General features: G+C 42.3%; 1 protein-coding gene across 2 annotated transcripts in view; it reads right to left on the bottom strand.

Annotated features, from left to right (window-relative positions):
• GPC6 (glypican 6) overlaps nucleotides 1–17,904 on the bottom strand; it is a 1,124,766-nt gene that overhangs the window by 96,698 nt on the left and 1,010,164 nt on the right. For both annotated transcript variants that reach the window (XM_021065371.1, XM_021065372.1), the window contains exon 6: nucleotides 2,567–2,710. In XM_021065371.1, coding sequence (XP_020921030.1) covers nucleotides 2,567–2,710 — 144 coding nt within the window. The remainder of the gene's footprint in view (nucleotides 1–2,566; nucleotides 2,711–17,904) is intronic.

Genomic DNA, 17,904 nt, shown 5'->3' with positions numbered 1-17,904 from the left:
CAAGATAACGGCACCAACCTTTCTACTGTTCAGAACTATGTTGACCCTTCGAAGGGATGAAGGCTTTGGGGAAGGCCATGGCCACAAGTGGAGAATCTGATGTTAGCTTTGGGACTAGCTTGTGTTTCTCAAGAATAACCTTGTCTAGGTCCTTTCGATGTGGAAATAGTCTCTTGGTCTTAGATGCTGGCCAAGTATTTCCAGGTAGGTTTATGGCTGGCTGTGAATTATAAAGTGCTAATTCTTGCATTTTGGAAAGGAATCGGAATTTAACTGAACAACAAATGAATACCTCTATTATTCTCCCTTATGGAGCCTGAAGCCACATCTGTGAGGAAATAAGTCCCACGTGCTATCGAAGAGCATTTTAAAATAAAATCGGCTTATTGATTTAAATTCCCGTGCACTGACTCTGGTCCTTATGTATCTTGAATTTGGTCCTTGGTTTTTTTTTTCTCATGATGATATGATTAACTGTTACCAATTATGTTCAGAAAAAAATGATTATGTATCTTTTGGGGGTACATGAAATGGAAGATCCTTAATCAGTTTGCAGTTGCCAAGATTCTTCAAGACTCATATTTCAGGCATTTTGAGGATGATCCATGAAGTTTCTTTATAAAAGGTTCAAATTCCAATTTTTCATATCTACTAGATTGTAAACATCACATGAAATGCTCAAAGTCTTGATGTTTTATTGAAGCTTAACTGAACTGTGTAAATGCCGTAGCCTTGAGAAAAGTATTTTTCTCGCTCTACTTCCCCTGTTTGAGTGTGTGTGTGTGCATGTGTGTGAGTGTGTGTTTGTGTGTGTTTATCTCTCAGGGGAGGAGAGAAGACTTCTGTTTCAAAGGCAAAAGAATTAATTAGAAGTCATAGATGTCATTATATTGTTCAAAATCAATGCAGGTTAAACCGCGTGCATAACGTACCCCATCTGTTTACAAATTTTATTTTCCCGTGTTAAGAACATTTAACCTGAGATCTATCCTAACCAGTTTTTAAGTGCATGACACAGTGCTGTCACCTAAAGGCACAATGTCATACAGCAGATCTCTAGAACATATTTCTCCTGCATTGTGCTCTGTTCTTAGAGTTTATGAAAATTCTGAAATGCCTGAATTGTCTCAATAACTAAGTTAGAGCCAACTAAAAAAAGGAAAAAAAAAAAAAAAAAAGGAGGAGACAAGAGGGGGATCAAACCCATACTCAGAAATTGTGCTCTGATGAAAAGGATCTTGACGTAGAAAGGAATTTGGAAAATAAAAATGCAAACAATGCAACCGAATGAAACCATCATTCCTTTACAAATAGCTAGTTGTTTGGTGGAAACTAATGGGTCGATCTAAAGAAAAAAAGGGACTAATTTTAAACTTTTTTGGACACTGAGTAGAGAACAGATAAAACTAAGGTGAAGTACAAGGTTGAAGGAATTATCCAGACGACCCCTTTTTCAAAACCGACCCTGAAGAGTGGGTTTTATTTGCAAATACACAGTAATAAAATTTAGTGGTTAATGACTCCACTTACCCCGTCAATTTGGCACTTTGTGGATAGGCCTTTGTGTTGTAAGTACATTTCATTTTTATAGAGAGAAATGCTTACATGGACTTACTTTTGAGGCCAAATGCTAACAATTTAATCGTAGGAGTTCTACTCTGTAGCAGGATATTAACTAAAATGATAAAGTAATTTATAACAGGGACTAATAAAAGTATTTTCATAACCAGAAATCTTTGAGATCTGAGTTTATATGACATAATCAGATGTGGTTCAAGTGTTTTATGACCTTAAGGCTTTTGTCTGTGAATTTTACATCTAGATAATTGGCAAAGCAACATTAACAGCACTAACGATTACAGGTATATAAATGGTTTATAGCGCTATAAATTGTCTCGAAAACAATTGGGTCATATTTCTTTGAAATTATGAGCTTTTCATTTTTACAGCAAAATTTGATGTTTAAAACACATTAAAATTGTGTTTACTATATTTATGGCTGCAATCTCCAAGTAAATTGTTTCAATGATAGATATTTGGTCCCTTGCCACCCATTTAAATGGATCAAAGAGGAACCATTTCTAAGGATTCCAACTTTTAAAAGACACACAAAAAAGGGGGAAAATGGTTGTAACACTTACTTGGGGTCTCTTGGCAAGGTCTTTCAAACAGAAAACTTTGCATATAAGGAACATTTCTAATCGAGGGGCCCTGTATCATAATTGAATAAATAAGTGAAGCAGATGAATAAGAAATTCACTATTGTAATTATATCTCCAGAAGATATAGTAACTTAGCCTTGAAATGAATATTTCAGAAGAAATATGGAGTTGAAAATTTGGCCACCGCATGAGGGGATTAATAGCGATAAGACTTCTTAAGCAATCTAATTCTCAACCTAAAAGGAAGATCTCATTACGTTTCAATATTCTCATTAAGACCAGGAGCCGATCTAAGAATGAGATGACTTTTACAACCAACTTTTTCAGAATCCCATCACATCCTCTGAAGAATAACCTTGGGAACAGAAAGCGGCCGCAAGGACCATCAATCCGAGACAACTCACCAGCCGGTCCAAGCTCGTGCCTGCAGCAGTGGTTGGTCTTTCCTCAGGATTGTAAGGCCTGAACCGTGTATTAAAGTTCTCAGGAACTGCGCGGGCAGATCTGAGAGCTGGGGCAGGTTTGGGCTGGCCACATCCCTGAAAGACCTGGAAGAACCATTGAAAGGTTAAGAAAATTAAAAAAGTGAGTTTCTTCCTAAGTTCATGACGCCAAAGCAGCCAGTGCACTGGCTTCCACCTGTTTCATGGAAGGCTGACCTCCTATACACTCCGATTTGAAACTTAAACAAATACAATCAGTCATCAAACAGAATTACCCAGTCAGGTGCCGTGACTGATGGCCTGACTCTTATTTTCAGCATACACAGTCAATCCTTATTACGTATGGATTCCTTTTTGTGAATTTGCCTACAGTGGATGCTCTCCATATCCATGGATTTCACATCTTCAAATTCAGCCAACCTCGGATCAAATTCAGTTTTGGTATCTGCAGGTCTCCTGGAACTAATCACCCGCAGATACAGAAGGAAGACTGTACTCCATCAAATTAGTTTGTGACCCCCAAATAAATACTCAAGCATTTCTGCAGACATGGGCAGAGCGGCAAAGTTCATGAAGTCCAACAAAGGGAAATTCTGCCTTCTTGTTTCAGCTTTCATGCTGTAAACAAATGCCCTTTTGTTGGTCTATTTAGTGCCACATCTTTTTTTTCCCCTACACTTTCGTGCTTTTATTAGGCCCTTTCCCTGTTTAAAGCAGCCCCCAACTATATGGCTGAAGTGTTATCTCACGTTCCTAAGCACAAGAAGGCTGTGATATGCCTTATGGAGAAAATATGTATTTTATTTTATTTTATTTTTGTCTTTTTAGGGCTGCATCTGTGGCATATGGATGTTCCCAGGCTAGGGGTCCAATCAGAGCTGTAGCCACTGGCCTATGCCACAGCCACAGCAACGTGGGATCCCATCTGTGTCTGCGACTTACACCATAGCTCTCAGCAACGCCATCGTCTTAATCCACTGAGCAAGGCCAGGGATCGAACTGGCATCCTCATGGATACTAGTGGGGTTCGTTAACTGCTGAGCCATGATGGGAACTCCCGTATTTTTTTTTTTTAATTATTTTAATTATTATTATTTTTTTTTTTTTCATTTTTGGCCACCCAGCAGCATATGGAGTTCTCGGGCCAGGGACCAGATCCAAGACACAGTTGTGACCTATATGCCAGATCTTTCAACCCATTGTGCTGGGCCAGAATTTGAACCTGTGTCCTGTGCTGCAGAGATGCTGCTGATCCCATTGTGCCACAGCGGGAACTCCAGAAAATATGTAATTTAGATAAACATCATTCAGGCGTGAGTTATAGTGCACTTGGCCATGAGTTCAATGTTAATGAATGAACAATGTATATATCACGTTAGGTGTCTTTCAGGAAAAACACTCATAAAATAAGGTTATGTATTAACTGGCTAATAAAAATGTGGCTAAAGGCTTGAAGAAGCCTAACCTTGTATTTCCTGTAGGAGCAGTGGTTCAGTAATTGCAAGTTCAGTGTTTTCAGCGACTTATAGAACGTAGCTATATGCAAATAATGAGAATTGGCTGGATTAAAAATAGGAATAGCAATAGTTACTTTCTAGGATGATTTCAGGGTGAAAGAAATTGCTTCTCAGACATTTTTCATGGACTTGAACTTAGCATTCAAGAAACATTCATTTGGGATCCTTGGTATTCTGACAAAGTACTTTATGGGCAGCATATAAGGCTAAATAACTTGAGTGTCTTCTCTTTGAATAATGAAAACCTCTACTGGACAAAGTCTTTGCAAACACTCTCATGAGCCACGGTATGGAAACAGGATGAGCAAACGTGGATACAGTCTCTCTAATGACCGTTTCCTCTAATTTTGTCGTTGACAGCTGTTCATGTCACAATTAGGGTTGCCGTGGGAAATCAAACATTCTATTGTAATGATCTCAGGGACAGAGCTGTTCGTTCTTTTCCACAGTGATTTCACTCAGGGTGGTGTGGGGGTCCCTCCTTTGCTGGTTTGGAAGCTTGGTATTCTTGCAGGTTATCAAGTGATAATCCCTTTACCAGAATCACAGGCGCTCTAGTAAGTAAGTAACATGTGCAGGCAGCTTGGATGAAGTTTTAACTTTCCGATTCTTCCATTTCTACACAGGAGATGATTCTTCTCCTGGATACCTTTTGCAGGAAACTTTTCGGGACGACTGCTGCCATCCCGTTCTTAACTTACGGGTGTGTGTTTAGAATGCTTTCCTTCTGGTTTTGTTATTGATTCTGCGTTAGCGCTGAAACAAGCATTTTCCATCGGGTGTGTTATGGGATTTCATTGAAGTTCACAGGGGGCTCCTGAGGGCCATGGCCAAGGACACATCCCACCTTGAGACCCAATTCATTTAGTTCTACCACGACAGCTGACTTCCTTTTTTGTTCTGTTTAAAAGTTCTCCTTCCACTCAGCACTTTGCGGAGCGGGAGCACTTTGTCTTGGCATTCGTGGAGATTGGTCTTAACACACTATTGATTATTCTCCTCTCACACAATTTCTGAAGTTGATGGTGTAAACCAGTGTGATAAAGACAGGGGCCCCTTCCTCCCTGGTGCCTAAATCACTGCCCAGCGGCAAGGTCATTGCTGATGGAGAGCGTTAACATTTCTAAAGCTCCAGGGTTCTGCCGAGTGTGCTCTTTGGGATTGCCTCGAAAATGACAGCTGACTTTTAAAAAGTGTAAAGCCCAAGGCCAAACAATATTAATGGCCTTGCCGAGATTTCTTGAAGTGGGGCACCGAAAGAGTTAACAGACCTCCTTAATTTGCTCTTGGGAAAGAATCTGGCTCACTGGCTGAATTAAATCAACGGAACAAGAAATGCCCTGAAAGAATATTCGGGCCCCAGGGGAGATGTTTCCTTGCAACAGAAAAACTTATCATTTGTTTGCTTTTTTATTTTATTTTATTTTATTTTTTGAGAGTGTTAATTATAATCATGGAACAGAGGTTCGTTAATATAAGTCGTTTTCTGTTATTCTTTTCAGGTTTGGATTTTGAAGATGACTTCAGTGCAGAAATTGCTGCGTGGTCTGTGATCCAAACACAGACTGTGAAGGAAACACAGACCCCTCATTATTATGGAAATAACACCTCGCCCCATAATCAGGTGGAAACCTACATAGACATTTGTCACAATATGTCAAGATATGAATCGTGAAGGCCCTTCAACACAGAGGCTATTAGACCCTTTGGAAAAGGGAATGGTCGTAAGAGACATCCTTCAGTATAGAAGCGCCAAACTTAGGGATCGAGAGCTGCTCTTCAGCATTTTACAAAACCTGAAACAAACAAACAAGCAACCAAAAAACCCACTTGCAAAGGAGACCAGAGCATCCACACACGGTCTTTGTTTGGGAATGATTTAAAACACCCGTCTGATTCTCGCGCAGAGGATGTATCCTAGACAACATAGATGCGTCAAAGACCTTAGAGGAAGTACCAAGTGGAAATTAATAATTTCATTCTTTAACACACGCGATGTATGAGCCAGACAAAGTGGTTTTAAGACATGGACTTCATGGGGTGGTGGACAAAAGGAATTCCCGTGCGAAACATCTGGACAGGGTCACAGACCATTTCCTGAGCCTGCCACGGCAGCAGGACAGTCAGGTGAAGATTTGTGGCTCTGAGGCTGTATGACTACAAAGAACCAAGGAGCTCTCTTCCTGGTGGCCTGGGTGCCCCGCGATTTTATGCTTTGGATAAGGGTAAAAACAGAGGAGTGAATAATATTGGGAGGAAGGGTCTTAGGTTAAATGAATCTATAAATCAAGGTTCTCCCCCAAGGAGGGTTCAGGACCAAAGATGCGGATTTATTAGCCTCAAGATGATATTTAAAACCGGAAACTGGTTGCAGACATCAAGAGAAGGTGTGTAGGCAGGTGGGGCTGAAGGGGCTAAGGACAGCCTAGTGCTTTGCCAACAGTCAGAGAACCTCCCTGAACTTTAGTTTCTTTCTTTCTTTTTTTTTTTTTTGGCTTTTGTCTTTTTGTTGTTGTTGTTGCTATTTCTTGGGCCGCTCCCGCAGCATATGGAGGTTCCCAGGCTAGGGGTTGAATCGGAGCTGTAGCCACCGGCCTACTGTAGCCACCGGCCTACGCCACAGCCACAGCAACGCGGGATCCGAGCCGCGTCTGCAACCTACGCCACAGCTCACGGCAACGCCGGATCGTTAACCCACTGAGCAAGGGCAAGGACCGAACCCGCAACCTCATGGTTCCTAGTCGGATTCGTTAACCACTGCACCACGACGGGAACTCCTGAACTTTAGTTTCCTCTTCTGTCAGATGGGAATAATAATATTATTTACCACACACATAGGCAGTGAGGATAAAATGCAATACTTAAGGCAGGAAAACAGACACCAGTGTCTGGAAAAGTAGGTGCTGGATAATAATTAGCCAATTATGTTATTCTGCAATTAGTCCTTTCTAGTCTGTTTCTCTCTCTCTCTTTTTTTTTTTTTTTTGTGTCTTTTTAGGGCTGCACCTGTGGCATACGGAAGTTCCCAGGCTAGGGGTTGAATCGGAGCTGTAGCTGTGGGTCTACACTGCAGCCGTAGCAATGCTGGCTCCGAGCCGTGTCTGTGAAATACACCACAGCTCACGGCAACGGCAACGCCAGATCCTTAACCCACTGAGTGAGGCCAGGGATCCAACCTGCTTCATCAGGCTACCGTATGCTCTGAAAAGGGAGAAACTCATTTGCAGTGTTTTCCCAAACTATCTGGCCCAGGGTTCTCCTGGAAGTTCTCACAAGGTGTTCCAGGGAAAACACTGGGGCCCTCTGTGAATTTCATTTTAATGAGCCAAGAGGAAGGTGAAGCAGATGCAACTGCATTGACTTAAAGGTATCTGGAAAGGCACTTCCCCCTTTACTACCTTTTTTTTTTTTGTCCTTTTAGGGCCACATCCACGGCACATGGAGGTTCCCAGGCTAGGAGTCTAATCGGAGCCATAGCCACCGGCCTACGCCACAGCCACAACAATAGGGGATCCAAGCTGCATCTGCAACCTACACCACAGGTCAGGGCAATGCCAGATCCTTAACCCACTGAGCGAGGCCAGGGATGGAACCCACAACCTTATGGCTCCTAGTCGGATTCGTTACCCACTGAGCCGTGACGGGAACTCCCCCTTCACTACCTTTAATTGGAGAGAAGAAACACTATTTTCAGATACTGAAGTTTTTCTCTTTACAACAGAAGTTTCCGGAGGATGTGGCTGTAGGCTAAGCCACCCCCTTGTGGAACTAACCACCAGGTCTACTCCCTGAAGAAACGGAGTCAGTATTAACTCCTGCTTGGCTTGCTCCAAGGGATGTTGAAAGGGATAATTAGAAAATTTGGAAAAGTGTTTGGAAGTCCCGATGTAGACAGATGCTACAGAGGTAGGAAGGAATTATCCTTCCCACTTGGCCTCACAAAACCTGTGGATTTGGGGAAGCTACCTGGCTCAGAATCCTCTTTTAAGAGGATTACTAAGATAGTGTCTCTGAGTATGTCGGCATTCTGAAATTAAAGAAGCTGACATTAAAAATAGAAAGAGCTGGAGTCGTGGCCTAGCGGTAACGAATCTGACTAGTATCCATGAAGTTGGGGGTTCGATCCCTGACCTTGCTCAGTGGGTTAAGGATCCAGCGTTGCTGTGGCTGTGGTGTAGGCCAGCAGCTGCCACTCTGATTCAACCCCTAGCCTGGGAACTTCCATGTGACAGGGGTGTAGCCCTAAAAAGACAAATAAAATAAACAAAATAAAAAATAGAATGGGCTGAAAGAAGAGATGGTTCGTTGTTTTGGAGGGACAAGAACGAGGGGCCATGTGCAGAGACACCAGAGCCCTGTCTTCAGTTGCTGGGTTTGCGCATTTTTTCTTCTAGAACATCACAGCATCTTAACATACTTCCTTAAAATAAAATAACACTGCATGCACTGCATGCCCATAGCTTTAGACCTCTCTCTTTGTCTCCTTCATCTTCTGCAGGTCGAGTATATGTTCACCAAAGTTATTATTGGCAAATCTGAGAAGCAATGGCTGCAGAGCAATCCTGTTTCAGCTCCTGTTTTTTTTTTTTTTTTTTGATTTACCTTTTCAGATTCAACTCAGTGGCTTTTTATTCTGGTGGGAAAGATGTTGCTATTCCCTTAAATCATTTTGAAATTTTCCGCCAGAACTCTCATCTTTTATATTGGTATAGGTGACAAGTAATGCTACCTCGATTTAATTGGACTGGATGTTTTCAGTGTAAGTGATGTTTTCTTTGTTTATTGGATTCTAATTTATACTAGAGTGTTAATGAAGGAACTATTTGTTAGATGACTACTTGGGGAAATCAAAACGATCCTTTTTTCCCAAGGAAACAGAAGCTACTCTATCTGCATATATTTTGTTCAAATGTAGCCATTATTTTCATGAGAGACAGATGTGACAGGAAGATCATGAATAAAAGTCTGAAAGCTTGGAGTCCTGGTTTTGGTCTTTCTCCTTATATTTGTTCTCCCCAAATCTCAAGGCTGTTATGAAGATAAAATGACATGATGCTTACAAAAGACACTGAATTAATGAGGTAAAAAGATGTATTCTTATTCTACTGAAGTAATCTGTAATTAAATAGGACAATAGCAGGTAACAAATCAAATCTAGGGACCATGTAGAGTGATGAATGAATAATTTAAGCTCTAGGAAGAAGAGGATCTTAAGCATTTTGCTCATCATTGGACCCCAGAATCTTAAAAAAAAAAAAAACGCACACATAACAGTGTGCATTTAAAAACAAATTGAAAATGAAAGATGATGAATAAATAAAATTTCTAGCCATAATTTCTCCCTTTTGCAAACATTGATTGAAGGCAATTAGGAGGTCGATTTCTGTAATGAGGAAGAAAAGACAGGAAAGGAAAGAGAGCGAGCGCTTATTGAGTGTCTGTGAAGGACCAGACTCACTCTGCCGTGTTTCACACACTCCTCTCAACCGTCAATTAGCTCTTCAAAATCAAAGTGGAACGTTTTCTTCCTTTGGCTTCAGAAAATACAATAAATCCTTCAACCACATTAAAAAAAAAAAAAGGTATTTTTCTAGCTCCATTTACTGCACCAAACTAAAGTAAAACCAAATCACCAACTTTGTTTAACGGATAACTAGAACCAAAAAAAATCTGGTTTCTTGAACATCTGGTAATAGCTCCTCACTGGGTTTGACTGGACAGTTAGCAGAAAATAGGCTTGACTCTCTGTCAGTGGGAAAACTATGAGCAAGTCTTCTAGAAAGAACTGGGCTCCCATCTCAGGCAGTGGCTGTTTCCCCATCCTGTCCACGGCGCCTGCACTCGGTTGAATGGCATCCCTGTCGCTAATCCTCCAGGTTCAGCACAGGGCTGGGGGCCCTTCCTCAAAACAGAAGTGAAACATGAAGGCTGAAATGGGTGTCAAGGGGACATCCACATGTCATCAGTCAATAGACACGAGTAAGTTAAAATAGTAAAAAAAAACCCGTTTCATTAGAAGTAGTAGCAAGGAAAGCCCCATCATCACTGAGATACAAAATTAAACTGACACCCTCGAGCCTCATTTTCACACATTCTTTTCTGGTTCCTAACAACAATCTGCTAATACCCCATGGAGCATTTTCCTGAATATAAATTTAGAATTTTTTTTTTTTTTTTTGGTTTGTTTGTTTTTTGTTGTTTTAGGGCCACATCTGCGGCACATGCAGTTTCCCAGGCTAGGGGTGGAACTGAGCGGCGGTTGCCAACCCACGCCACAGCCACAGCAATGCCACCATCCGAGCCGTGTCTTTGACCTACATCACACCTCACGGCAACCCTAGATCCTTAACCCACTGAGCGAGGCCAGGGATCGAACCTGCATCTTCAGGGATACTAGTTGGGTTCGTTAACCACTGAGCCATGATGGGAATTCCTAAACTTAGAGTGTTTTACTAATGACTTCTTTCTTTAGATATAAAATCATTATGTTCACCATAAAAACATTTTAAAAAATCAATTTTTAAAAAATTTTTTCACTTTTATTAGCGTGCCAATTTTCATGATGGATTGCCCTTCAAGAAAACAGGCTTTCTTTCATTCTGTGACTCCAAACAATCTTTCATCTTCTTCCTCTTCTTTCCTCCTCCTTTCCATCTCCCTCTGACTTCCTCTCTCATTCGTGTCCTCTTTTTTGCTTTGCTCCTGATTCATGCTTTTCTTTCCTTAAAGATTGATTACGATGGTCCCTTGGCCAAGTTCTCTGGCAAACTCGAAGTCTCTGATGGGTCCAGGATCCTGTGCAGAAAATTCTGGGTTGGACTGAATCAAGTCAAGGCATCAGTTTCGGTTTTGGCTGTTTTTCATTCATTGGCTTTCATTTTCAAAAGCCAGCGATCTTGTCAGTTGCAAGGTTTAAAACGCTGACTCCTGATGCTTACGCGGCTTGCATCCAGGATATGTCAGCTGGGTCGCGTGCTCCCTAAAACCGTTTCTTCAGTAAAAGCAAATTCTTTCCAATTGCTTGAGAAAATGATCCGCACTTGCACCCCTGGAAGGGTCTGCGTTCCTTCGGCAGCAGTACACCTTGATATTTCCTCCCAAATGGTGAGCAGGGAACAGTTACAAGGAACTCAACATAGCGTATTTTGAGGGTAGGGAGAAAAACAAAATTCCTAACTCTCTTGTCCTCGCTAAATGATTATTTCATATGCTCTTTGTTTATAAGGTTTAAAGCAGTTCTTTACAATCACTTTGTGGAATTTACATAAATAAGTAAATTTCAACAGCCTGGCTCTGTCTCCTTTATTCCAACTACCACTTGATGAATATTGGTGGACGGTCCCTGTGGCCAGACTTAGGTGCTGGGGATATGGCAACTGGCCATGTCCCTGGTCTCCTGAGGGTTCTGACAAGAAATCAGGCAATTACAGTAAAATGTATTAAGTGCTATAGGAGCACCCATGAGGAGGGGCTAACCCAGACGAGAGAGTCAGAGAAAAGCCTCTTGGGACAGCAGTGAGGTGCTGGAATGGGTTCTTAGTGGCTTCGCAAGACCAAGGGTTAAATTTTTAGGACTTTTGCAAGCCCGTCATTAAACAGAGTGATTATGAACAGTTAAATTGTATAAACGTAAAATGATATAAATTATATTAAAACCAAAGGGAATCTGTACCCCAAACTCATAACTTAATCATTTTACTGTTATCTGTGCTCCTAGGGTGACTGATGCCAAGTGTATCTATCCGGGGGAGACATCACATTGTAGTGTCCTCCTCTGTGTTCAGTTGACATCCTGTTGGTAGCTTGAAATTTACATCCTAGGGATTGGTAAACCCTATATCCTAGCATGTTTTCTGCACAGAGACCTGGCTGTACAAACACTTCCCAGTATACCACTGAATCTTGCCAGGGAGATGAGGAAATAGTTGGAGTGTGTCTGGTGAAAGCTGCATATTTGGGGTGTTGGGGGATGGAGAGGCTAGAAAGAATGTTCCAGGATGAGGAACAGCATGTGCGAAGGCTTGGAGGTGCAAAGGCTTCTTCCGAGCAACAGAGTCAAGGTCATTTTGCGTGTCGGAGGCACACAGAGGTTCTCTCACCTCCTAGACTCTACTCCTGTGGGGACTTAAGCTCTGTTGGTTGGTCTTATTCATTGCCATGTTCACAGTGCCTAGCATTGTGCTCAGCAGAGAATCAGTGCTCAACAGTTACTGGAATGAAACAGACTCACAGACATGGAGGACAGACTTGTGGTTGCCGCAGGGGTTGGGGAGAGATGAACTGGGAGTTTGGGGTTCATAGTTGCAAACTATTACCTTTAGAATGAATGGGCAATGACTGGGTCCTGCTGTACAGCACAGAGAACTGTGTCCCATCTCTTGGGACAGAAGATGACGGGGGAGGATATGAGAAAAAGAAGGTATATATACATGTGTCTATGACTGCGTCACTTTTCTGTACAGCAGGAGTTTGCACAGTATTGTAAATCAACCATACTTTAATAAAAAAATTGAAAAATGGAATAATTTAAGGTGGGAAGTATGGTGAGTGGTGGACCCAGAGGGGCAGGCTGAGGACTACATTATGCAGGAACATATCTGGGCTTTATTCGTGGGGCAACAGGAGCCAGGGAAAGATATGAGCAGGGGAGTACTGTGCACGCTTGCCGTTTCAGCAGCTCCTCTGGCTACAGCATGCAAAGTGGATTGGAACATGGTAAAGCCAGAGGCAGGGCATTAATTAGGAGGCCACAATCCATGTGTCAGAGGATAAAAATCAGAGGAGCTGCTGTGGATGGATTCAGAAGGTATGTGGAATGACCATTTAAAGGGTTGCATTACGGAATGACAGTGAGGGCGAGGGGAAAGGGATTGGCTGGGTTTGAGGCTAGGACGAAAGAGCCGGAGAGGGGGTGTCCTCTGGGCTGGAGACCCCTGGGGAGGGAAGGGTCTGTGGGAGGATGAGGAGCTCGCTTTGGATGGTGTGTTTGAGGGGGGCGGGTGGAGGTGTGTTGCAGGCAGTTGGATAAACAGGTGGAATCAGGAGAGTAACCGGGCTAGAAAGAGATTCGAGATGAAAACTCCAACCATGCTATAGAAAACCTAGACATTTGTATCTGAGATGTTTCAAATTTTCAACCCAAGAATTCTTTTTGTTACCCACCCCTACAAACCCATGTTTTAAAATCACTGTGTCTAGTTCAGAGAGTACATGTATTCATAAAGAAATGATGGGTTTTCACTTTGCTGGGCATCTCAGCTCTTCGGCTGATATTTAAGATACGCTCTAGGACAATGAGGAGGTGAAATAAAAGAGGTGGGTAGGGAGTTCCCACGGTGGCTCAGTGGGTTAAGAACTTGACATAGACTCCGTGAGAATGCAGGTTCAATCCTGGGACTTGTTCAGTGGGTTAAAGACCCTGTGTTGCTGTGGTTGTGGCGTAGGCCAGCAGCTGCAGCTCCACTTTGACCCCTAGCCCGGGAATTCCCATGGGCCACAGGCACAGCTATAAAAAGAAAAAAAAGAAAAAAAAAAAAAAGAAAAAAAAAAGAAAAAAAAAGAGGTGTGTAAAATGCATTAAAAAGAAGAAGAGCTACAGAAAACCATATATAATTCCCAATTTTCTGGCAGAACAAGTTGCTATAAAAGCATAGAGGGAGCTCCTTCCCATATTTAGCTATGGGCTGGCCGGGGCAATGACTATCAGAAGCAAACCAGACTGCATATTCCTGAGGAGAAGAAAAGTGCGGAGACCTGGGGCTGTTTGCTTATTTGTGAAACTGGGCAGAGGCCACCGAAACACTTCTAATGCAATAATCTGCTGCCCATAGGAAGCAGGGCTCGAAGGAGGCAGTTTCTCCTCTTTAAAGGCAGGAGGAGACGGGAGAAGCCTCTCTTTCCCGAGAGCAAGAGGGTATCTTGCTCTGCTTCTCGGAACACACTGAGTATTGAGAACTGCATCAAGTTTCAATCACCTAGTCTCGAGTAGACTTCATTAAATGTAATCTACTCATCTTTTGCCCTGAAGTTAAAGCGAAAGAAAATCTTAAGATAAATCTCCAAAGGTTAGAGATAATCAAGAGTTTCCCTTTATCATCAAAAGGAGAAAAAACCATTTTTTTAAAAAAAGCTTTTACATGGAAAGCAAGTTAAAACTAGTTTGCGTTGGATGCATTTCCTGTAAACGCACCATAAGCATTTTTTTTTCAGCCTTCATTTTACTTTATGAAAAAAGGTGTCTTTTTCTCCCACCCTGTTTCCAGCATCTGAAAAATGTGGCTCTGTGAGCCAGTGCTGTTGCAAACAGGGTAGGAACAGATTCTGGTTTTCTGTAGAGAAATGCAGAAAGCAAATATGTTTCAAGGTCACTGCTTCTTGGTGGAAGATGACAAGTGAGAGCTGGTGGGCAGAATATGAGCTTTGAAATTTGTATAAACTGAGAAAAGATTCTGAATCTAGAAACCCCTGAGAACTTGCTCTTTTCTTTCCAAAACAAAGCTAAAAGAGGACATGGAAATAGAACCCGGAGCTTTATAGAGAGGATGGCCATTTGCTTTCTTCTCAGATGAGGCAGAAGGGATGGAACCACTTCTCAAGGGAATAGGCCCATTATTCCCTTCCTGTAAGAATAATGTGCTTGGGAGACTGGGGCTAGTAGCTGCAAACTATTACATTTAGAATGGATAAGCAGTGAGGTCCTGCTGTATAACACAGGACTCTATATCCAGTCTCTTGGGATAGAACATGATGGAAGATAATGATTAAAAGGTTGAATATATATATGTATACATATATGTGTATATATACGTACATGTATAAAAGAATGAATATATATGTTTACATATATACGTGTGTGTACACTGGGTCACTTTGCTGTATAGTAGATATTGGCACAACATTATACATTAACTATACTTTAATATAAAAAAAATAAAAGAATAATGTGATGGCAGACCGAGGAGTCTGAAATTCCTCTAAAACCCGTTGTTCTGCTGGCCTTGGTGGGACCCGCGGGCACAGACCTGAGCTGGGTTGCTGCCACTGCCTCCATCCACTCTACTCTGCCCTCAAGGCTGCTTTCCTCCCATGGCCTCGTTCATTAGACCTCAAGTCAATGCCATCACCACGTCAAAGGCCACAAAGACACATATGTTCCTTTCCAGGTGAGTCTCTGCCACTGAAGACACACCACGCATACGTGGCTTTAACTGCAGCTGTGGGACTTAGCAAAATCTGCTCGTCTGATCGCAGAAGCTCTCAGACCCTCAGGGATGAGGCCAAACCACAGCGTCAATGCGCTTCAGGGTTTCTGTACTATAGACACGGGCAGCAATGACCATGAAAAGGCGTAATTTGATGAGCGGTTTTGATTCGACATAGTCCCCACGAAGAATTTTACATGGATTATAGCCTTTCGCTCTCAAACAACTTTATGAGTAGATACTACCAGCTTCCTCATTTTCTTAAAAAATTGTATGGCCACACCTGAAGTTCCCAGGATAGGGATTGAATCCGCTGCAGGTTCTTCACCCACTGTGCCACAGGGGGAACTCCTAGCATCCTAATTTTAATATATCTATACATACGTGTGTGTGTGTATACACATATATACATTTTTTTTTTTTGCCTCCCTCCAGTGTATGGAGTTCCCAGGTCAAGAATCAGATCCAAGCTGCAGTTGTGACCTGCATGGCAGCTGCCAGAATATCAGATCCTTAACCCACTGTGCCAGGCTGGGAATCAAATCTGTGTCCCAGCACCCCAGAGACACTGCTGGTCCGTTGCATCAGAGCTGGCACTCTGATCCTCATTTTTAATGAGTTAATTGAGCTTAGACAGATAAGTAACTTGCCCCAAGTCACACAGCTGGTAAAAACCAGATCCCAGGTTTGTCTGAGGTCACAAACTGATCTTACAACGTTTATGCTATTTTAAAGACTATGAGATTAATTTCAAGTATATCTTAAGGTTTTTTCTATTCTTCATTGTTGAAGTCTTTCTGGCATAATACGTTCATGTTTTGAATTCAACTTGGCAAAATGTGCCATTGCTTCCGTGTAAAATGGCACGTTAGAATGTCTGCAGAATATGAGACTGAGTCAGACACAGCTCCTGTCCTCAAATAACTTATAATCCTGGGAAGGAGAAGGTAAGCAGACAAATAACCATAACACAAGGAGTAATGTGCTCCCTGCCTTCAGAAGGACACATATGTAATACAGGTGCTCAAAGAAGAGAAAGGTAAATGCTATTGGAATAAAAATATACTCATGTAGGAGCTCCTGCTGTGGTGCTGTGGAAACGGATCTGACTAGCATCCATGAGGATGTGGGTTTGATCCCTGGCCTCCCTCTGTGAGTCGGGGACCCGGCGTTGCCGTGACCTGTGGTATAGGTCACAGACACATCTCAGATCCTGCATTGCTGTGGCTGCGGCATAGGCTGGCAACTGCAGCTCCCATTCCACCCGCAGCCTGGGAACCTCCCTATGCCACAGGTGCGCCCCTAAAAAGCAAAATATATATACCTGCATATACACACGCACACACTCCTGTGAATGAAATCTCATCAAAAGTGCTTATAGCTCAAGGAAGATTTTTTTTTCCATGTGAATTCCCAAGATAGTATTTGCACCTGGATGCTTTGAAGGAGAAAGATCCAGAGAAAGGAAAAAAATCTGATGCTAGCAAAAGAAACCTAACTTTTACTGCAGAGATAATGGTCACAGAGCTGTAAATGGAGAGAGCTGGAAAGGGGACTCTTAGTTAACCCCTCTCTTTCCAGATGAGGAAACTAAGACCCAAGGGCGAGAGGCAGAAGTGATCACATTCTCCCTTCTGTTCTCTTAGGGTTTTTCCATCTTCATCTGAGCTGGAGATGCAGAAAGAACTGTCTGGAGAAAATTAAGTAACGAAAGACCATGCTACTCTTCTGTAATGGGTTCTACCATCCGCCGTAAGAAGTATTAATTGAATGGATGGTTTCAATTGGAATTTAATAAGTCTCCCTTCTTAATTTAGATGATATCTGACAAACCAATCTTTTCCCGGATTAGGTTTGAAATTACTCCTCATACAGTTGCATTATATATAGGGAGATCAGTTTTATCTTTCCTGATAGGATAGGAGATTATCAGCACATCGGAAATTCACAGGCAGAGACTCAATGATTTGGGTCTCTCTTCCTTTGGAGAATTTCCTCAAACCTGCACAGTTCAGAACACCTTAGATTTGGGTGGGTAACAAAAGTGCTGGAATGATGGGGACCCTCCTCGGTCTCTGATAGACTGTGAAGTTGGTGAATGTCCTGAGCTTTGGTTGGGGCTTGAAGAAGGAACAACTTGTGCTTCTCCTCAGTCGGTGTTCCTACTGAGCAGAAACACTCATCATCAGTACGCCTCAAGCGTGGTGGGTTTCAGGCAACAGCCTTCCCTTAAATGGCTGCTTCCTCCAGTGCTGCAGGACATCTGGTCCTGGTGGGGAAAGGCAGACTGAGGGCACAGGGGCATGCTGGGAAAATCTTTTTCTTTGGATCGCTCAATTCCAGCTCTGCCACTTCTTAGATGCTTGACCTCAGACGGGCAACTTAATTTTTCTGAATTTAACATTCTTTACTTATAAAATGAGGGAATGAACGCTTTACAAGATGGCAGGAGGATATGAGATAAATAAATAAATAAGGCATCTAGAAAGAGACTGATGTGCTGGCAGAGACTCTGTTTTGTCCTCTGCCATCTTTCTTGGGCCTCATACAGGAAGGGTAATTGTTGAATGAGATACAGTAG

The sequence above is a fragment of the Sus scrofa genome, chromosome 11 (genome assembly GCF_000003025.6).
Source record: "Sus scrofa isolate TJ Tabasco breed Duroc chromosome 11, Sscrofa11.1, whole genome shotgun sequence".
In the NCBI taxonomy this organism is placed as follows: domain Eukaryota; kingdom Metazoa; phylum Chordata; class Mammalia; order Artiodactyla; family Suidae; genus Sus; species Sus scrofa.
The sequence above is the reverse complement of the archived record's forward strand: the minus strand, read 5'-3'. Positions and strand labels throughout refer to the sequence as shown.